General features: G+C 28.4%; 4 protein-coding genes across 4 annotated transcripts; 2 read left to right on the top strand and 2 right to left on the bottom strand.

Moving 5' to 3' along the window:
• Window positions 1-80: 80 nt before the first annotated feature.
• Window positions 81-1,319, bottom strand: cand_017290 (uncharacterized protein; the record flags this gene model as incomplete). Its single annotated transcript, XM_067211963.1, has 1 exon — window positions 81-1,319. One exon carries the CDS (start codon window positions 1,317-1,319, stop codon window positions 81-83), a length of 1,239 nt encoding a protein of 412 aa, XP_067069300.1.
• A 201-nt stretch (window positions 1,320-1,520) lies between these two features.
• cand_017280 (N-terminal domain-containing protein) lies at window positions 1,521-4,424 on the top strand (the record flags this gene model as incomplete). Its single annotated transcript, XM_067211962.1, has 1 exon — window positions 1,521-4,424. The coding sequence occupies one exon, from the start codon at window positions 1,521-1,523 to the stop codon at window positions 4,422-4,424; it is 2,904 nt and encodes a 967-aa protein (XP_067069299.1).
• A 413-nt stretch (window positions 4,425-4,837) lies between these two features.
• On the top strand, window positions 4,838-5,851 carry cand_017270 (uncharacterized protein; the record flags this gene model as incomplete). Its single annotated transcript, XM_067211961.1, has 1 exon — window positions 4,838-5,851. One exon carries the CDS (start codon window positions 4,838-4,840, stop codon window positions 5,849-5,851), a length of 1,014 nt encoding a protein of 337 aa, XP_067069298.1.
• Window positions 5,852-5,878: 27 nt separating this feature from the next.
• On the bottom strand, window positions 5,879-15,346 carry cand_017260 (uncharacterized protein; the record flags this gene model as incomplete). The annotated part of the gene is made up of 1 exon (XM_067211960.1): window positions 5,879-15,346. The coding sequence occupies one exon, from the start codon at window positions 15,344-15,346 to the stop codon at window positions 5,879-5,881; it is 9,468 nt and encodes a 3,155-aa protein (XP_067069297.1).
• Between the last annotated feature and the right edge of the window lie 21 nt (window positions 15,347-15,367).

Here is a 15,367-nt window from a genome sequence, read left to right as displayed (position 1 = left end):
TTCAGCGTTTTTTTCACATACTTTATATATTAATAGTATTTTAAAGATAAGTGTAAATATCTAAAGTACTTGTAATATACTTAAAAGTTTGTACAAGTACTTAATGTTAGTACATATCTATATAAAAGATCTTCAATAAAAGGGTCACCAAAAGATATTGAAAAATCAAAATTTGCCATTATTACTCTAAGATTATCTCTAAGTTTAGAATATTTAATTTCATCACCGAATAAAATATCTTTTAAATGATCTAAATATACTGTTTCATTTGTTCCTTCAAATAAAAGTTCTCTATTTTCTATATTGTATTTAAACTTGGGAATATCTAAATGATTTAAAAAAGTGGATTTTTTGATATTTTCAAGCCAATGTGATATTAAATTTATACCATTTTGAGAATTTAAAGCATCTTGAAATGTATATATTGACTTAATTTGCCTTGTTTCATTAAGGTCTTTACATTTTGTTTCTATTACTACTAACTTTAAATCAGCATCATCTATAAGTTCTTGATCGTTTATTATTTTTGTAATAATTGCAAATTTCTCTAACAATGAAGAGTATTGATTTATATTTCTTGCACTAAGTAATATTGAATTATTTTTTCCTTTTTTTTTTATAAGAAATCCATAACGTATTTGGGGATACTTAGAAATTGAAAATAAATCTCTTATTGGAATTGTAAAATTTATCTTATCATCATTATTAGACTTATTTATTTCTTTTATTAATGTTAATTGTATTTCATTGTTTGTTATATTAATTAAACACCTTTCAGCTTTATTGAGATGATTTGGTTTCAGATAAATAAAAATATACATTTCATTACTATTAGATATATTAGATATATTGGAATACTCATAAATAAATTTTATGTCTGGTTTACTTCTAATTAGTGATTCAATTGTTTTATCTTTATTAATTAAATTAATCTTTGATGCTTCTTCAGGAGATGAGCTATAAATCTCAATATTCTCAAAATTATTAGTTGTAACTTTTTTATCTAAACTTCTCATTGATATAATTGGAGATGAATCAACTGTAGATGTATCGGAATCAAAACTCTGATATGCAGACCTTTTGTAATTTTGATTAATTAAATATTCTTTTAGATCTGAAATACAAAAGTCATCTCTTGATATAGGTACAGTTATATAAGTGTTATCAATAGAAGAATATACGCGTATAGAATATAAATTTCTGGAGTAATACTTATTTAAAGATGAATTAGTTCCAAGAGAGTACTGATTAAAACTATTTAACTGCATAGGGGCATTTTTAAACAATTTTTTTTTTTTCAAACCAAAAATTTCATCCATCTTTTATTGGTTAAAAGTTTTATTTGAAACTAGATAAGTTTCTTAAATTATATAAAGAGAAATTATTAATTTTTAGGTCTAATTAAACTAACACACAATATTATGTATTCACGCTCGCGCTTTTATTTGAGCTTTATGTAACTTTTGTGATTCTTCATTTTTATAACTTTTTATTATCCATACACTATAAATATCTAAATAATGAGGTGCAATTGGCAAAAATGTGATAACGAATGGTATGAAAAGCGTACACAATACAATATGACTTGGGATATCGATGATATTAGTATAAGACGTGGTATCATAGCTGTTGCATCTAATGGAGGCCCTATAGCAATATTAAATTCATCTAGTAAATCATCTAACTTATTACCAAATTTTGAATTAACATCTTATACAAATTCTGGTAAGCTAATAGCTAATATATCTTGGTTAGATCATATTCCTGTTACAATAGGTTGGTGTTCATATGACATACTAGTATGCGTTTTTGCTGATGGTACTGTCCGTACATTTTCTCCTTTTCTAGATCAGCTATCAATTTTTCATCTAAAAAATGATTCTAAAAGTGATGGTTGTATAATTCTTGCAAAAATTTCTCCATATGGTATATTTTTTGTAACTGCATTATATCAAGTATATTATAATGCCTCATTTTTTGAGCCTGACTATTTCATATTAACTAATATACCATTGAGATGTAATCCATTAGAAATAACTTGGATATTTTGTCCTTGTGACTCTATTGAGAAAACTAGGATATTTCCAACAAGTATTTTTTTACCTCTTGAAGATTCTTCTATAGCAATTTTAAATATTTGGGATCCACATATAACATCTATATCTAGTAATTCTTTGATGGAAATAAATCCAGTTGATCCTGCATATTTTGAAATATCTTCAACTGAAAATAAAGATGATAAATTTTTAGCATTTGCATTGTCACCAAAAGGAAAGTTTATGGCATTTTTAACTCAATCTTGTAAATTTACAGTACTAAGGACTAGTAATATATTTGCAGAACCAGTTATGTCATATAATTTTGGTATGTCATTTAGTAAATTAAAACAAATGGTTTGGTGTGGAGATGATTCAATTGTTATTAGTGCATTAGTACCTGTTGATAATGTTTCTAATTTACCATCTATGAAAAATCAAAAAGCAAAGAATATTGTATATATAGGAGGTCATAACAATCAATGGCTTTCATATTTATATGGTAAACAATCTACAATTCTTTTATCAGAAGTAGATGGGGTAAAAATTATTACATCTAATGTATCAGACTTTATATATAAAATACCAGATCCTATTCAAAAAATTTTTGGAATTGGTAGTTGTGAGCCTAGTGCCATGTTATTTTTTGCATATGAAAAATATAAAAGTGGGGATATTACATCATATCATTCTCTTCGTTCAATTTCTCCAAATATTATTGATGCAAGTAAAGTATGTATTGAAGCTTCTATATACCAATATCATAATTTAGAAGTAGCTATAGCCTTATTAAGGGCTGCCTCATTTGGAAAGGCATATTCACTAAAAATAAATAATTTTGATAAATCTGTAATTGATGAGTGGGAAAAATTATTTATAGAAGCTTGTAGAGATTTAAGGATTGTTCATGCTATTAAGAAATCTGAGGCTGAAATTGAAGCTTCTGTTGAACAAATCCGTTTCTATGGATATTTAACATTGACTTCACGCCTTGCTAATCATAAATGTCATCTTTTAGCTTTAAGAATATGTGAATATTCTATGTTAAATATAGATCACATATTATCAAATTGGGCTTCTAATAAAATCAAAAACTCTTTGGAATCTACTGATGAAGAATTAGCCGAAATTATATTAGCAAAAGTATTATATAGACAATCATATAAAAATTTAAATAGTTCATGTATTGCTAGTATAGCTGATATAGCTGCTAAATTAGGTCGGCCTCATCTTGCTACTATGATTATATATCATGAAAATGATGTAAATAAAAGAGTTAATATGTTATTACAACTCCCATCATTTAAATTGGCTGCTGAACAAGCCATCAAAGCTAAAAACATGGAATTGATATATAAATGTGTTCAAAATTTACTAAGTCAATCAAAACAAATTTCAAATACAGAAAATACAACATCTAGTTTATCTTCAATATATGAAAATCAATGCTCACAAAAACAATATTGGAGTGCTGATATTATAGATACTTTAGTTAGTGTACCAAATATTGTACCATTTCTAATTTATTACTGTCAATATATTGGAGAAAGTATGCTCCTTTTAAAATTATTTGAGCAAATGGAGAATTTTGTAGATGCTGGATGGATTATGGTCATGTTGGCTTGTCAAAAAGATATTGATCTTAGTATCAAGTTAGAACATTTAGCACATGCAGCTGCTTATTTTACTTCTTCTATAAAAATTAATCAAACTTCAGGTTTAACAAATAAATCTCAAGCTTCAAATATGATCAAAGCTTTAAATATTGCTAGAAATTTATCATCTCCTCAAGATAGTCTTTTTGGGAATTCTTTTATTCAAGCTCCTTGTAATGGATTAGATTCTTCATTCGAACGTGAAGTAATTCTAGCAGAAATTGAACTTATACAATATCAAATTAACCTTGATTCTAAAGCTAAACAAGCTTCTTGGAATATATCAAATATTCCTGATCATACAAGTTTTGTAGGGCTTTCTCTTGCTAAAACTATTGAATCATTAGCATTTCTAGGGTTAATTGAAGATTTAGAAATTATGAAAAATATACTTCAAATACCTGATCAAATATTTTCAATTTACAAAATTAAAGGTTTAGCATTAGGTCAGCATTTTGAGGAAGTTCTTAATTTTGTACAATTATCGAATAAAGTACCTGTAATAGGATATGAACGTATCATTGAGATATGTATTGATTATGATGCTAGACATATTGCTGCGAAATTCATTCCTAAATTAAAAGATTTAGACAGGCAAGTTTTTTGGTACAATAGGGCAGGTATGCATAGAGAGGCTCAAGCTATTAGAACTAGTCAAAATTCTTCAGTACAATCAAAAATAATGGAAAGGGTATCGGATGCCATACATATTTTTGGCGTGGGTACCCAGTAATACTCTTCTAGCATATATCTTTAAATATAAATATTTTATACAATTATGTATCTGTTTAGATATATTTCTATAATTATAAATCTTTATAATATATTTGTTTGTAGTTCCTTGCTATTTTAGCCTAAAATGCAATATTAAGGATATATTTAGAGTAAATCTTAAATTGTGACTAATAAGATATAAAGTTAGATCTAAAAATAAAGTAGGATGGGAAGATTACGTTTAAAAACAAAATTTAATAACTTTGACATTTAAATTATAATATATACTGTGATATTTAACTAATTTGGTATAAATTTTTAATGTATTTGTTCTCAATTTCGAGATCTAATTTTTTTTTCTTCATTATAGAATAGTAGGTAGATAGGTTATAGTTTATACAAGTTTGATATGCTCAACTTATTTACTGGATTATGAGGGTATTACTACTAGTAATTGCATTAACTATTACTAATGGTTCTTTGATTAGATTATATCCAGCAAATGGAGATGATGTAAAAACTAATAGTTACAGTAACACAAGTCACTTAAATTTACTCAGGAATAATTACTTACATAGTTCAACTTTAAATAGTTCATTTAATAATAATTTGGAACATACTGAAATTTCACAAGATTTTTTAGGAAGAATTATGGAAATGAATAATCAGGATGTTAGTAAAGAAAGTGCAATAGATCAGGTTAGAGAAACGAATAAAGAGCAGAAAAAAACTAATGAATCAGATTTTATTTATAATGGTACAAAGCTTTTAACTATAATATTTTTTGTATTAATAGTATTTATGAGTTTAGTAGTAATATTATTTTCAATAACTCAAAAATATATAAAGAAGATTAGTGATAAATTTGTAAATCAAGATTCATGTGAAAATGAAGGAATTGATTGGAATGAAGTTAATTATAATACTAATTTAACATTAAATACTGTAGAGTTATCTAATATTGAGAATATAGTAGTTAGTAATTTTCAAAATAGACAGCATTCAAAGAGGAGACATTCTTTAGCTCCAGATAGTACAGATAACCTGAGTGTGATTCCAAGGCCACGTTCAGCTTCATCATTACCATTTGTTCAAACTCTTATTGAAAATCTCGATGATGTAAGTACAACTACTGACTCTAGATCAAGTAAAAATAATGGAGCAAATATAACACTTAAAACTTTTTTAAAAAAAAGAGATACATTATTGGATTCAGTATCAAAAGATAATGCAATAGATGGAAATAGATCTTTAAGTTCTTCTGGTAATTTAGGTGATCAAGAGCATGAGTTGGAATCTGGGGAGTCTCCAAAGTCTGCTTCAACTGTTGTTGCTATTCAAATGGGTGATTTTCTAGCAAGATGGAATCCAAGGCGTGATTCACGTTTATATACAAAGGATGAAGATACCCCAGTTTCAGCAATACAGGCTATATCTAGATTTTGAAACGATAATAATCCCTAATAATTAAAATTAATTGTTTGTAGTACCTAATCCTGAAGGATTACACAATCTTTCAAATAAGGCAGCATGAACAGGATCTTTCCTAACCCCTGCTAAGCCGACAATTTCAACATTAATTTGATCTCCAAGTTTAGCTTTAAGATTTAGGTATATACGCTCAATAAGTTTTCTAGTAGCATTTAATAAAGAAGATGAAGTGCTCATACCTTGAGAAAGATATAAGAATTCAAGTAATCTTCTAATTGCATCATTATGTTGATCCGTTGATTCAGAATTTTCCAAAATATATAAGCATTTTATACCACAAAGTGCTATTGCATCTACAATAGAATTTACAAATTGAATAAATGATGAAACTGTAATAAGTTCTGGGAGACTACAAGATTCATCATTATGAAATAATCTTGATATACCTCCGTATTCTATAAAATCCTTGTCCATTCTAACTTTATTTCCAATTCCATCCGGTAGGAGGTCATTTGGATTAGATTGAAAAGGGTGTAAAACTTGTAAATTTAAAGCTAATGGAAGAAGTGACACACCATTAGAAGGTCTAACAATTTGTAAAACTGAATTTGAGTGGTTTGGTAGATCTTCTAGTAGTTGTAATAATGGTCTTCCTAGATCCATAGTATCATGAAATAATTGTGTAAGAAATTCCCTTGAAGTTAGTAATATATTCGTCACAGATTCACAATCCATTAAAAAGATGTCCAATATGTTCATAATACATGTAAGTAATAGCATACAGTATCTCTGATGATAAATAGAGGGTACTAAGGCTGGTAACCGATCTAAGGGGTATAGCATCAAAGAATCATAAGCTAAACCAGCAGCAATTTTTTCATAAGTTGAAATTGGCTTGAATATGTCAAAAGATTCTGCAATTCCTTTCCCTAGAGATACAGCTGAAATATTTCTAATCATCCTAAGTGATTTCTGTAGGATTTCAGATATATATTTCATAAATGATGCATTTGCCTGAAGTGATGCAATTTTTAGAAGATCTAATATTATAGAAAATTCTTCTAGTAAAGCCAATTGCCCTATTACACGAGTCCCTTCTATAACAAATCGGATCCTAGAATCTACTAGTCCCATAAATTTAACTAGCATACGTTGAGAAAGAGACTTATATTCTAATTCTTCATCGAAATTTTCATTTTTTATCTGTTTATGGAAAGATTCAGAGTATGGACTTTGTGAATACGGAGATATATGTAAATTTTTGATAGAGCTAGAATTTGATAAATTAGACTTTGAGTATTCATGATATTTGGAACTACTTTTTAGGTCATCATCTGTATCAGTACTTTTTGAATCTAGTTGCTCACAACGAATAGTCTTCACAACAGTAGTAATAAGGAAGAGAAATCTGCACCAAATTATATGCAAAGGAGCCCTAAAAGTATGACCATTTATCTTTATTGTAGAATAAGCTGGAGTCCATAGAATCCCAGTTGGAGTTGATCCTGTCTGATTTATTGAGATTGTAGATTCAAGAGATGATCCTGAGCTTTGCCATACCTTGCTAATAGTAGTCTTAAGAGCAAGTTGATTAATGATATCACTTTTCAGAATTGCGATAGATCCCTTTTTGGAAGAGGCTAGACTCATTAAACACGACAAAATTGAGTTTAACATACTATAATGAGCCATTTCATCCCAGAAAAAACATGGAATATTACTTGGTGAAAGTTGCAGATATATAGGTAAAGAATTGGGAATTTCATTGATATCTTCATTTCGATTCTTCCATTTGAGATTTCTAGTTAATCCTATAGATTCATAAGACTGGGTAGAAGTTACAAGTAAAGGTAAAACCAGCTGTATAAATTCACTAGTAAATTGATCAAGAGTATTGTCTGATTCAAGTATTGCTTTCATTTTAGTTAAAAAGGGAGTTTGTTTTAAGTTTGAACCTCCTGTAAATTCAGATTCCAAAAACTGTTCAACTTTCTCCAATTTGTTGATATACATATTCTCAACTACAAATGTTGGGATAGTAAGACATATTATTGGAAGAGCTAGAAATAAGCTTAAAGAATATGGTAAAATTGTTGTTGATGTATAATTTCTTAGATTTGAAATTTCTTGTTTAATATTTTGAGATAAGAATCTACTATTTTTGAGTATAAACTGTAGTGAGATAGATGTGAGTTCTAATAATTTAGAATTTGTTGAATATGAAGATAATAGATCAAAGTCACCATTCTTCACAAATTGCGGTATTAATCTTAGTAGAATCTGAACAAGTATAGTACATGAAATCAAGTCACTAGAAACAAAATCTGAAATAATGTAACCAGTTGATTTATTTTTACAAGTAGATAATATAGGTAAGATTGACCAAACTGAAACAATTGAATTTTTCCCAGTACAAGGCTGTAAATAGCAGTTATTAGAATCCACCTTTTCCATTCTGTAGTGAGACATCATATTTATTAAAAATAAACATGCTTGTTCTAAAACAAGTGGTAAATCCTTATAAAGTTCTGATTCTGATTCTGATTCTTCTGTCACTTCTTTACATACTGAATGTATTAATATATTTCCAGTATTTGCAGTTAATTTAAGGTTATCATCAATATCATAGGGGATACTATCACCACGTGATTGCCATGTATATGATAGACAAACAGAAGAGCTATTTGGAGCAATTGTAACAATATTGTATCGTATATCTGAAATATTTTCTTCTTGTACATCTGATTCAAAGTCTATCTTTTTCAAATTTCTATCAAGCCATTTCTGCATTTCCAAAATATCCAAATTACCTAAAATACTTCTGGCACTTGAAATGATATCAAATGTAATTACATCTGCAAAAATTGAATATATACAAGTTAAGAATAAACTAGGAAATATTTCTGAAGTGTTCTCGACACCTTTGTCAAATATCACTAAGAAATATTTTGTTAAGGGAATTTTAAGAGGTCTGAATAATGTAGTCATAGTATTTAACAAAGGTTTATTAATAAGCTTGTAGGAATTAACCAAAATATGAGGTAAGTTTGACTTTAAATAGAATATAAATCGGTTATAGCTTACTAGGCAGTACATAATAGATTCAACGAAACTTCTTCTATTATTATCAGTCAAAGTTGAGTTAAGAATTTGCATACAAGTTCCTAAAATTTCTTGTATTGCTAATTGAGAACGTGATAAAGATAAACATGCAACTGTTGAACAAGATAATAGAACTGCCAGAGACTTTAAATCTATTTCAAAGTCACTACCCCATCTTTTAGTTTTATATAGAAATGATGCATTTCGTTCTAAATGAATAGGTAAGGAAAACCAAGTAGAGGTTATATCTTCATCAGTATTAGATTCTAAATTCGAGGATTGGCCTGAGTTATTCAAAAGTTGATTAGATGCTAGTTTATTTATAAATAGCTGATTATCTCCAGTACTGATGTTAGACTCAATTTTAGAATCTAGATCTCCGTTACTTTTAATTAAGGAATGTTGTTTCGGAGCTAATAATTGTCCAGATTCCCATACAATCTCTAAAGAAGCCAGCTGAGATATTTCATTTGTAAATATAGAAATATTGTTATTGTTTTGATTCTTCTCATGTAATTTAGGATCTAATTCTATAGCATCGCTATAGTAACGATCAGATGCATTCGTCAAACCAAATTCTGTCCATCTATAATAGTTATCACTTGATATTATTTTATGTGATAGTCTCCAGTATCTTTCAAAATAGTATTCATACAAAAATTCTTCTAATGAAAAAGGGGTTGTAACGCGTCTCAAGATTTGATCTTGTTTAATTGTAATGGGAATACAAAGATGTATTGGTAGATTTAATTTAGACTTTATACCTTTTAAATGTAGAATAGATTGATTGTACAACTCCTTTATATTCTCTCCACAAAAATTCCCAAATAATGTAATAATGCAAGGATTAGTAGCCATATACTGAACAAATTCCCAAATGATTTTATTTGATATGAATTCTGGTAATTTAGCAGAGTTCCTTAGTGCTAAATTTGTATCTATATCTATAAAGCGTGAAATTAAGCTGTAGACAGATGTAATACACGACATCCAAAGCGTTGCTAGTGGATAGGAGCTTATCATACTGGAATTTCTAGATAACTCGGTCCAAATAGTTACAACTTTTTTAGTAATATTGAAAAGTATCTCCCAAAGAGATTTGGAATTTTCTGATTTATTTAGATGCTTATATAAGAGTCTTTGAGCCCTAGAATCTTCCTGAAAATAAAATAAGAGTGTCATCATATCTGGGAAAAGCTGCATAAGTTCAGGAACTTCAGATATAGAAAATTTTGAAGCATCCATCTTTATTTTGGAATCCATCTCACTTAGAGATGATTCAATTTTCAAGAAAACATATTTAATAGTATCACATATAAGTTCTATACGACTATAAGCATTGTTTGAGTTATATTCCTGTGCTGGTTTAAGTTCAGCTGATTTATTTTTTAAGTTTTGATCATCCAAATAAGTTAATTTAACTTGAAAGTTTTCTTTTTTTAAACTTGATGGATTAAAGTGACCAGAAGAAAACAGAAGAACTGAGGGCTGAGTAATCATGAGAACATTCAGTAGTTCGATTATAGCCTTAATATTGGCAAAAGTAATAGAACTATACCCAAATTTATCTTCATTAATAAAATAATGTATAGGAGCTACAAGTACAAAATCCAGTTCTCTATATAAAATATTAATAATAAGAGATACAAGTTTAGTATTAGATAAACATAGTAAAAAATCTTCCTGTTTTGAGTGTAGTGAAGAAGGAGGTTTCAATAAATACTGAAGTATTTGAATCTTCTCTGGTTGATTTGAGTACTCAAATTCTAGTAAGTAACAAAAGCTAGATAGTATTTGAGTTGCATTAATGGAAGCTGAAATTGGAAGGGTATTAGGAGTAGTGTTAAACATATATACAAACCAAGACTTGATAATGTTCATCTGGGGAGCCTTAGATTGGCTTAGTAATATAACTCTATTATATATAAATTGTGCGACAATATCTGCCTCGGAAGAAGATATATCAAAATTATTCACAAAATTTTTGGATAACATTGTATCTACCCCATCGTTAAACTGAGATATCTGTATAGATAATTGATCATCATAAGAAAATAGGATCCATTGAATAACACTTCTTCTAAGAGATGTAATAAGCTGAGAAGATGCATCCGTATTTGTCAAACTTGTTAAGATCTTATTTACTATACAGAGTATTACAGTAATAACTTGTTGAGCTACAATTACTTGAGGGAAGGCAAATGACTCTCCTGATAAATAGGATAGTGTATATGGACATCTGATGGGTGTATAAGCTAAATATGAATCCAAGGAAATCATATTTTGACTTTTTAGTGCTAAATTATATGACAAAGATGCTACTTTATTCATGGTTTGATGTACAAAAGAGCTTGAGATTGAAAGTTCCCAATGAATAGATCCTGGATCAAGAGATGCAGATGTTACGTACCACAAAGTTCTTGAGTTGCTAGATTTCATATGATATTCACATAACAAAACAGACAACATGGAAGGAATCAAATTAGTTTCTAAGCAATGTTTTAATAAATTAGCAATCAGAGCTTGTTGATTTACACATGTTATAATTGAAATATCTGGTATAATATCACATAATATAGAAGAAATTTGTTTATTCTGTTCTCTAGTTTTGCTTAATTTAGAGTTAATTTGGACTTCATCTAATATTAAGGATTTATCCATATCTTCACGAATTAAAGATAAAGGATCTAAACATTTAAGAAGTAGATCAAATACTCGGAAAGCTTGTAAAAGAAGACTGTTGCGCTCGCTATCAATGTTAAATTGCCAACTAGATATTCTAATCAAAACTGAACGAATTGTATAATTCAAAATTCGATTGAAGAATTCAAACAGATCCTTGTTATTCAAGTTAAGAGATTGGAAAATAATGCAGTCATCTACTAGATATTGTAAATCTTTCAAGAATCTACTTGTATATCCTGAAGATTGTATTTTATGTTTTTCTATCAAAATAATGTTTGCATGACGGTTCCATCCTAATCCCCAGAAATAAACCGGACAATATGACATTAAAGTTTCCAAAAATACAAGCATCTGAAATGTTATTGGATATGAGTTGTGAAGTTTCTCAACAGTTTCAATTATCTCAGTAGCTAGTGATAAGAGATCATCAATATCAAATCCCATTATGCTTCTAAGAAGTGGAGCATAAACTCCAACTTCTTGTTGTACTATTGGATCAACCTCCAATGATCCCATACTAGATAATAGTAAAGGAATTAACCAATACATAGGTATAATAGATTCTTTACAAAACCAAGGGGAAAGAATTTCACAATCATTCTGATATATTTCCAAATTAAGACTATAGGAATTATAATTTAAGTGTAATTTATGTAAATTTCCACTTTGAAAAATAGTTTCAATATCTTGTGAGTGAATTGGTATCATAAATATTGTTAGTAAACTTATAATACGCGGAAATGTCTTCAATATAGTACTTATTATATTATCAATATTATCTTTCCTCAAATGATATGAAATACCCTTCAGAAAAAACAAGCACTTAATAGGAATAACTCCAAATCTACAAAGTGATATCTGTAATGAAGTATCTGCAAAGTGTACAGAATTATTTGAATTGACTTGATCTCTTGTACCATAAAGGTTGGAAGGAATGAATCTGTATGATGACGTCAACTCTGTTTCAAGTATAAGTAACATAGCTGGGTGAAAGGATACTAATTTAAAAATAACTTCACTTATAGATGATAACATACTAAGATGGTTTGGATCAATATAGTCTATTTGATTTATATATAAACCCAAAGAATCCCACAAAAAAAGTAATATATGCAGAAGAGATGGCATATAGCCTGTTTGTGAATTGCTATATCTACTAAATTTGCCAGAATTTTGGATTAGGTTACAATTAAAATTAATTACAAAAGGATCTAAAGTCCCTATAGTCAATTCATTAGGATTTGAACAAAAATTCGAGGGTAATCTAAAATCTTGATAATCCAAAAATGTACCTGATCTTCCTGAATTAGGTGATACATTAGTTCTGATTGTTGTCTGATAGAATGGAGGTAAGTTCTTATCTGGTATATCATATAAATTACCATAAGGAGATGTTGCCCAAACAGGACTTGAAAATTTTGTCTCATCATTGTTAACTATCATTGATTTCATAGGAATTTGCTTAGATATACCACATGGAAGTATTCTTAAAGGTGTAAGGCATCTTCTTGAATTCGGAAAACCAGCTAATAAAGGAGTGACATCTTCTAATTTTATTCCCAAAATATCTAAAAGACATCCCTCAACAGATCCTGACAAAGCAGAACGTGATATTGTACTACCAACATTTATATTAGGAATTTCAAACTGAGTTATTTCCATTTGCAAAAAGATATTTACAGTTGATCCATGTGATTTCTTCTGAGACTTCTCATATTCATAAGTAGTCCATTCATTTATTGGTACTGCTCTTAATCCTGCAGATTCAAGATAGGGAGAAAAATTCACACATTTTAATGGAGTTCTTATAAAGTCCATAAATATTTTAAATGCATTTCTAGCAGATTCCATATCTAAAATATTATTCTTAGATATATGTGTAAAATCAGGAATTAAATTCTGTAAAAGTTCCAATAATTCCACAATACCATAGGGGAAAGATGAAATATACATATCTAATAAAATATGAATTCCAATATGTCTATAATAATCACCACGCCAACACTCTCTATATACTAGTCTATTATCACGCCAAAGTAAATTATTGAGACATCTAGTTATTTTAGAAGTACAAAATAAAGTATCTATTGAAAAAGTTGATAAAACCGAACGAATCAAACTGTATATAGTTAAATGTTGATAATAGCTCCCAATCTCCTCACCTAAATAAACTGTATCTCCACATGTCTTAGATTTAACATTAAACTTCAAATTTATAGGATTTTGGTTATGTAAGGCCAATAAAATATTCTCAATTGAATCTGAAAGAGCTGTAGATTCAAATAGACAAGATGTACTAAGAATTGGAGATAATAATGCATCTCTATTAGGAGTAAGAGCTACAATAGTAGCATAACTATACAAAAAACTTGCAAAAAGAGGTTTTACAACTCTAGCATGGGCAAGTAAGAGATTTCCTCTAACAATCCTTATATTATCATCAAAATTGTTAACTTTATATAACTCCATATTACGAGTAGGTGTAGCATAATTTAAAATATCCCCATTATTTATTAATATAATTTTCTCACCAGTTTCATTAGATATAAGACATTCAATAATTGTCATAACCAATCTAGTAATAAACCCAAGATTCTCATTATCATCTGTTATTATCTTTGGTGATAAAGCAAGGATTAAATAGCAACCAAGCAAAATCCCATTAGATGCTGTATGCCTTAATTGCTCAAGGACTTTACTCGAATGGGCAAGAGAATTATCCCATATTGTTAAATCATTAGATGATATTCCACTCGTCTTAACAGAATATAAAGTATACAAGCTACCTAAAAAACATCTTGATTGTAATTCAGATAAAATTATTTTTATCTTACTCATACTACTAGCTTGATATAAACTATTATCTGTATTTTTAGATAATTCACTTTGTTCAGGTTTATTTAGACAGTTCTGAAAGTTATCCCAAGCTTGTAATATTACTAAAATTGTATGTAAGAGACTTGATTCAAGTTTCATTCTTCTATAACATTGAATTAATGGATTACCAAATAAAAAACTTTCAATATCTTCATATTGATAAAAAGGTTCATTTACTAAACGTTTATACCACTCCCAAAGTTTATCTAATATGTTAAAGTTATCTGTATTCCATAATATATCTTCAAAACACTTCTTTGAAAAAAGTTGGCTTACAAGTATATCATTTCTATTTGTAGATCTAGATACAAAATTCTTTGGATCATTAGATGCATTCTCAAACATATATTTTAAAATATCTAAAAAAATTAATTGCTCTTGTAATATGAAATCATAAATATCACTCATAAACTGTTCATTTATATTATATAAACAACTCAGATCTTCATTATTTGGGTTATTTACTTCATTATCTTCATCCTCAGATTGAGTTTTAATATCTGTAAACCTTACAATATAACTATTGTCTCTTCTACAATTGAAACCTTGTAGTAGTTTTAATGATATTGATTTTGAAATCTGAAAAACTTTGCTAATTACCTCTACAGCATTCTGTTTACTAGATATATTATTATCTTTATAGCTACCTACTTTTGGAGTAAAGGAGTTACATATATACTCGTTTATACGATTCTGAATTATTGATGTTACATTTGAACCCTCCAAAAGTTCTAAAGCCTCACGAGGGCATATATCAACCCTATAATGATTATAAATATATATTACATATGAAAGTAAGGATTGATTACAGCGTCTTATTAAGTATTTCCATCTTTTATTATCCATCTCTTTTCAGAGGGGGGGGGG

This window comes from Cryptosporidium andersoni, assembly GCF_001865355.1.
Source record: "Cryptosporidium andersoni isolate 30847 chromosome Unknown contig_49, whole genome shotgun sequence".
Lineage (NCBI taxonomy): Eukaryota > Apicomplexa > Conoidasida > Eucoccidiorida > Cryptosporidiidae > Cryptosporidium > Cryptosporidium andersoni.
The sequence above is the reverse complement of the archived record's forward strand: the minus strand, read 5'-3'. Positions and strand labels throughout refer to the sequence as shown.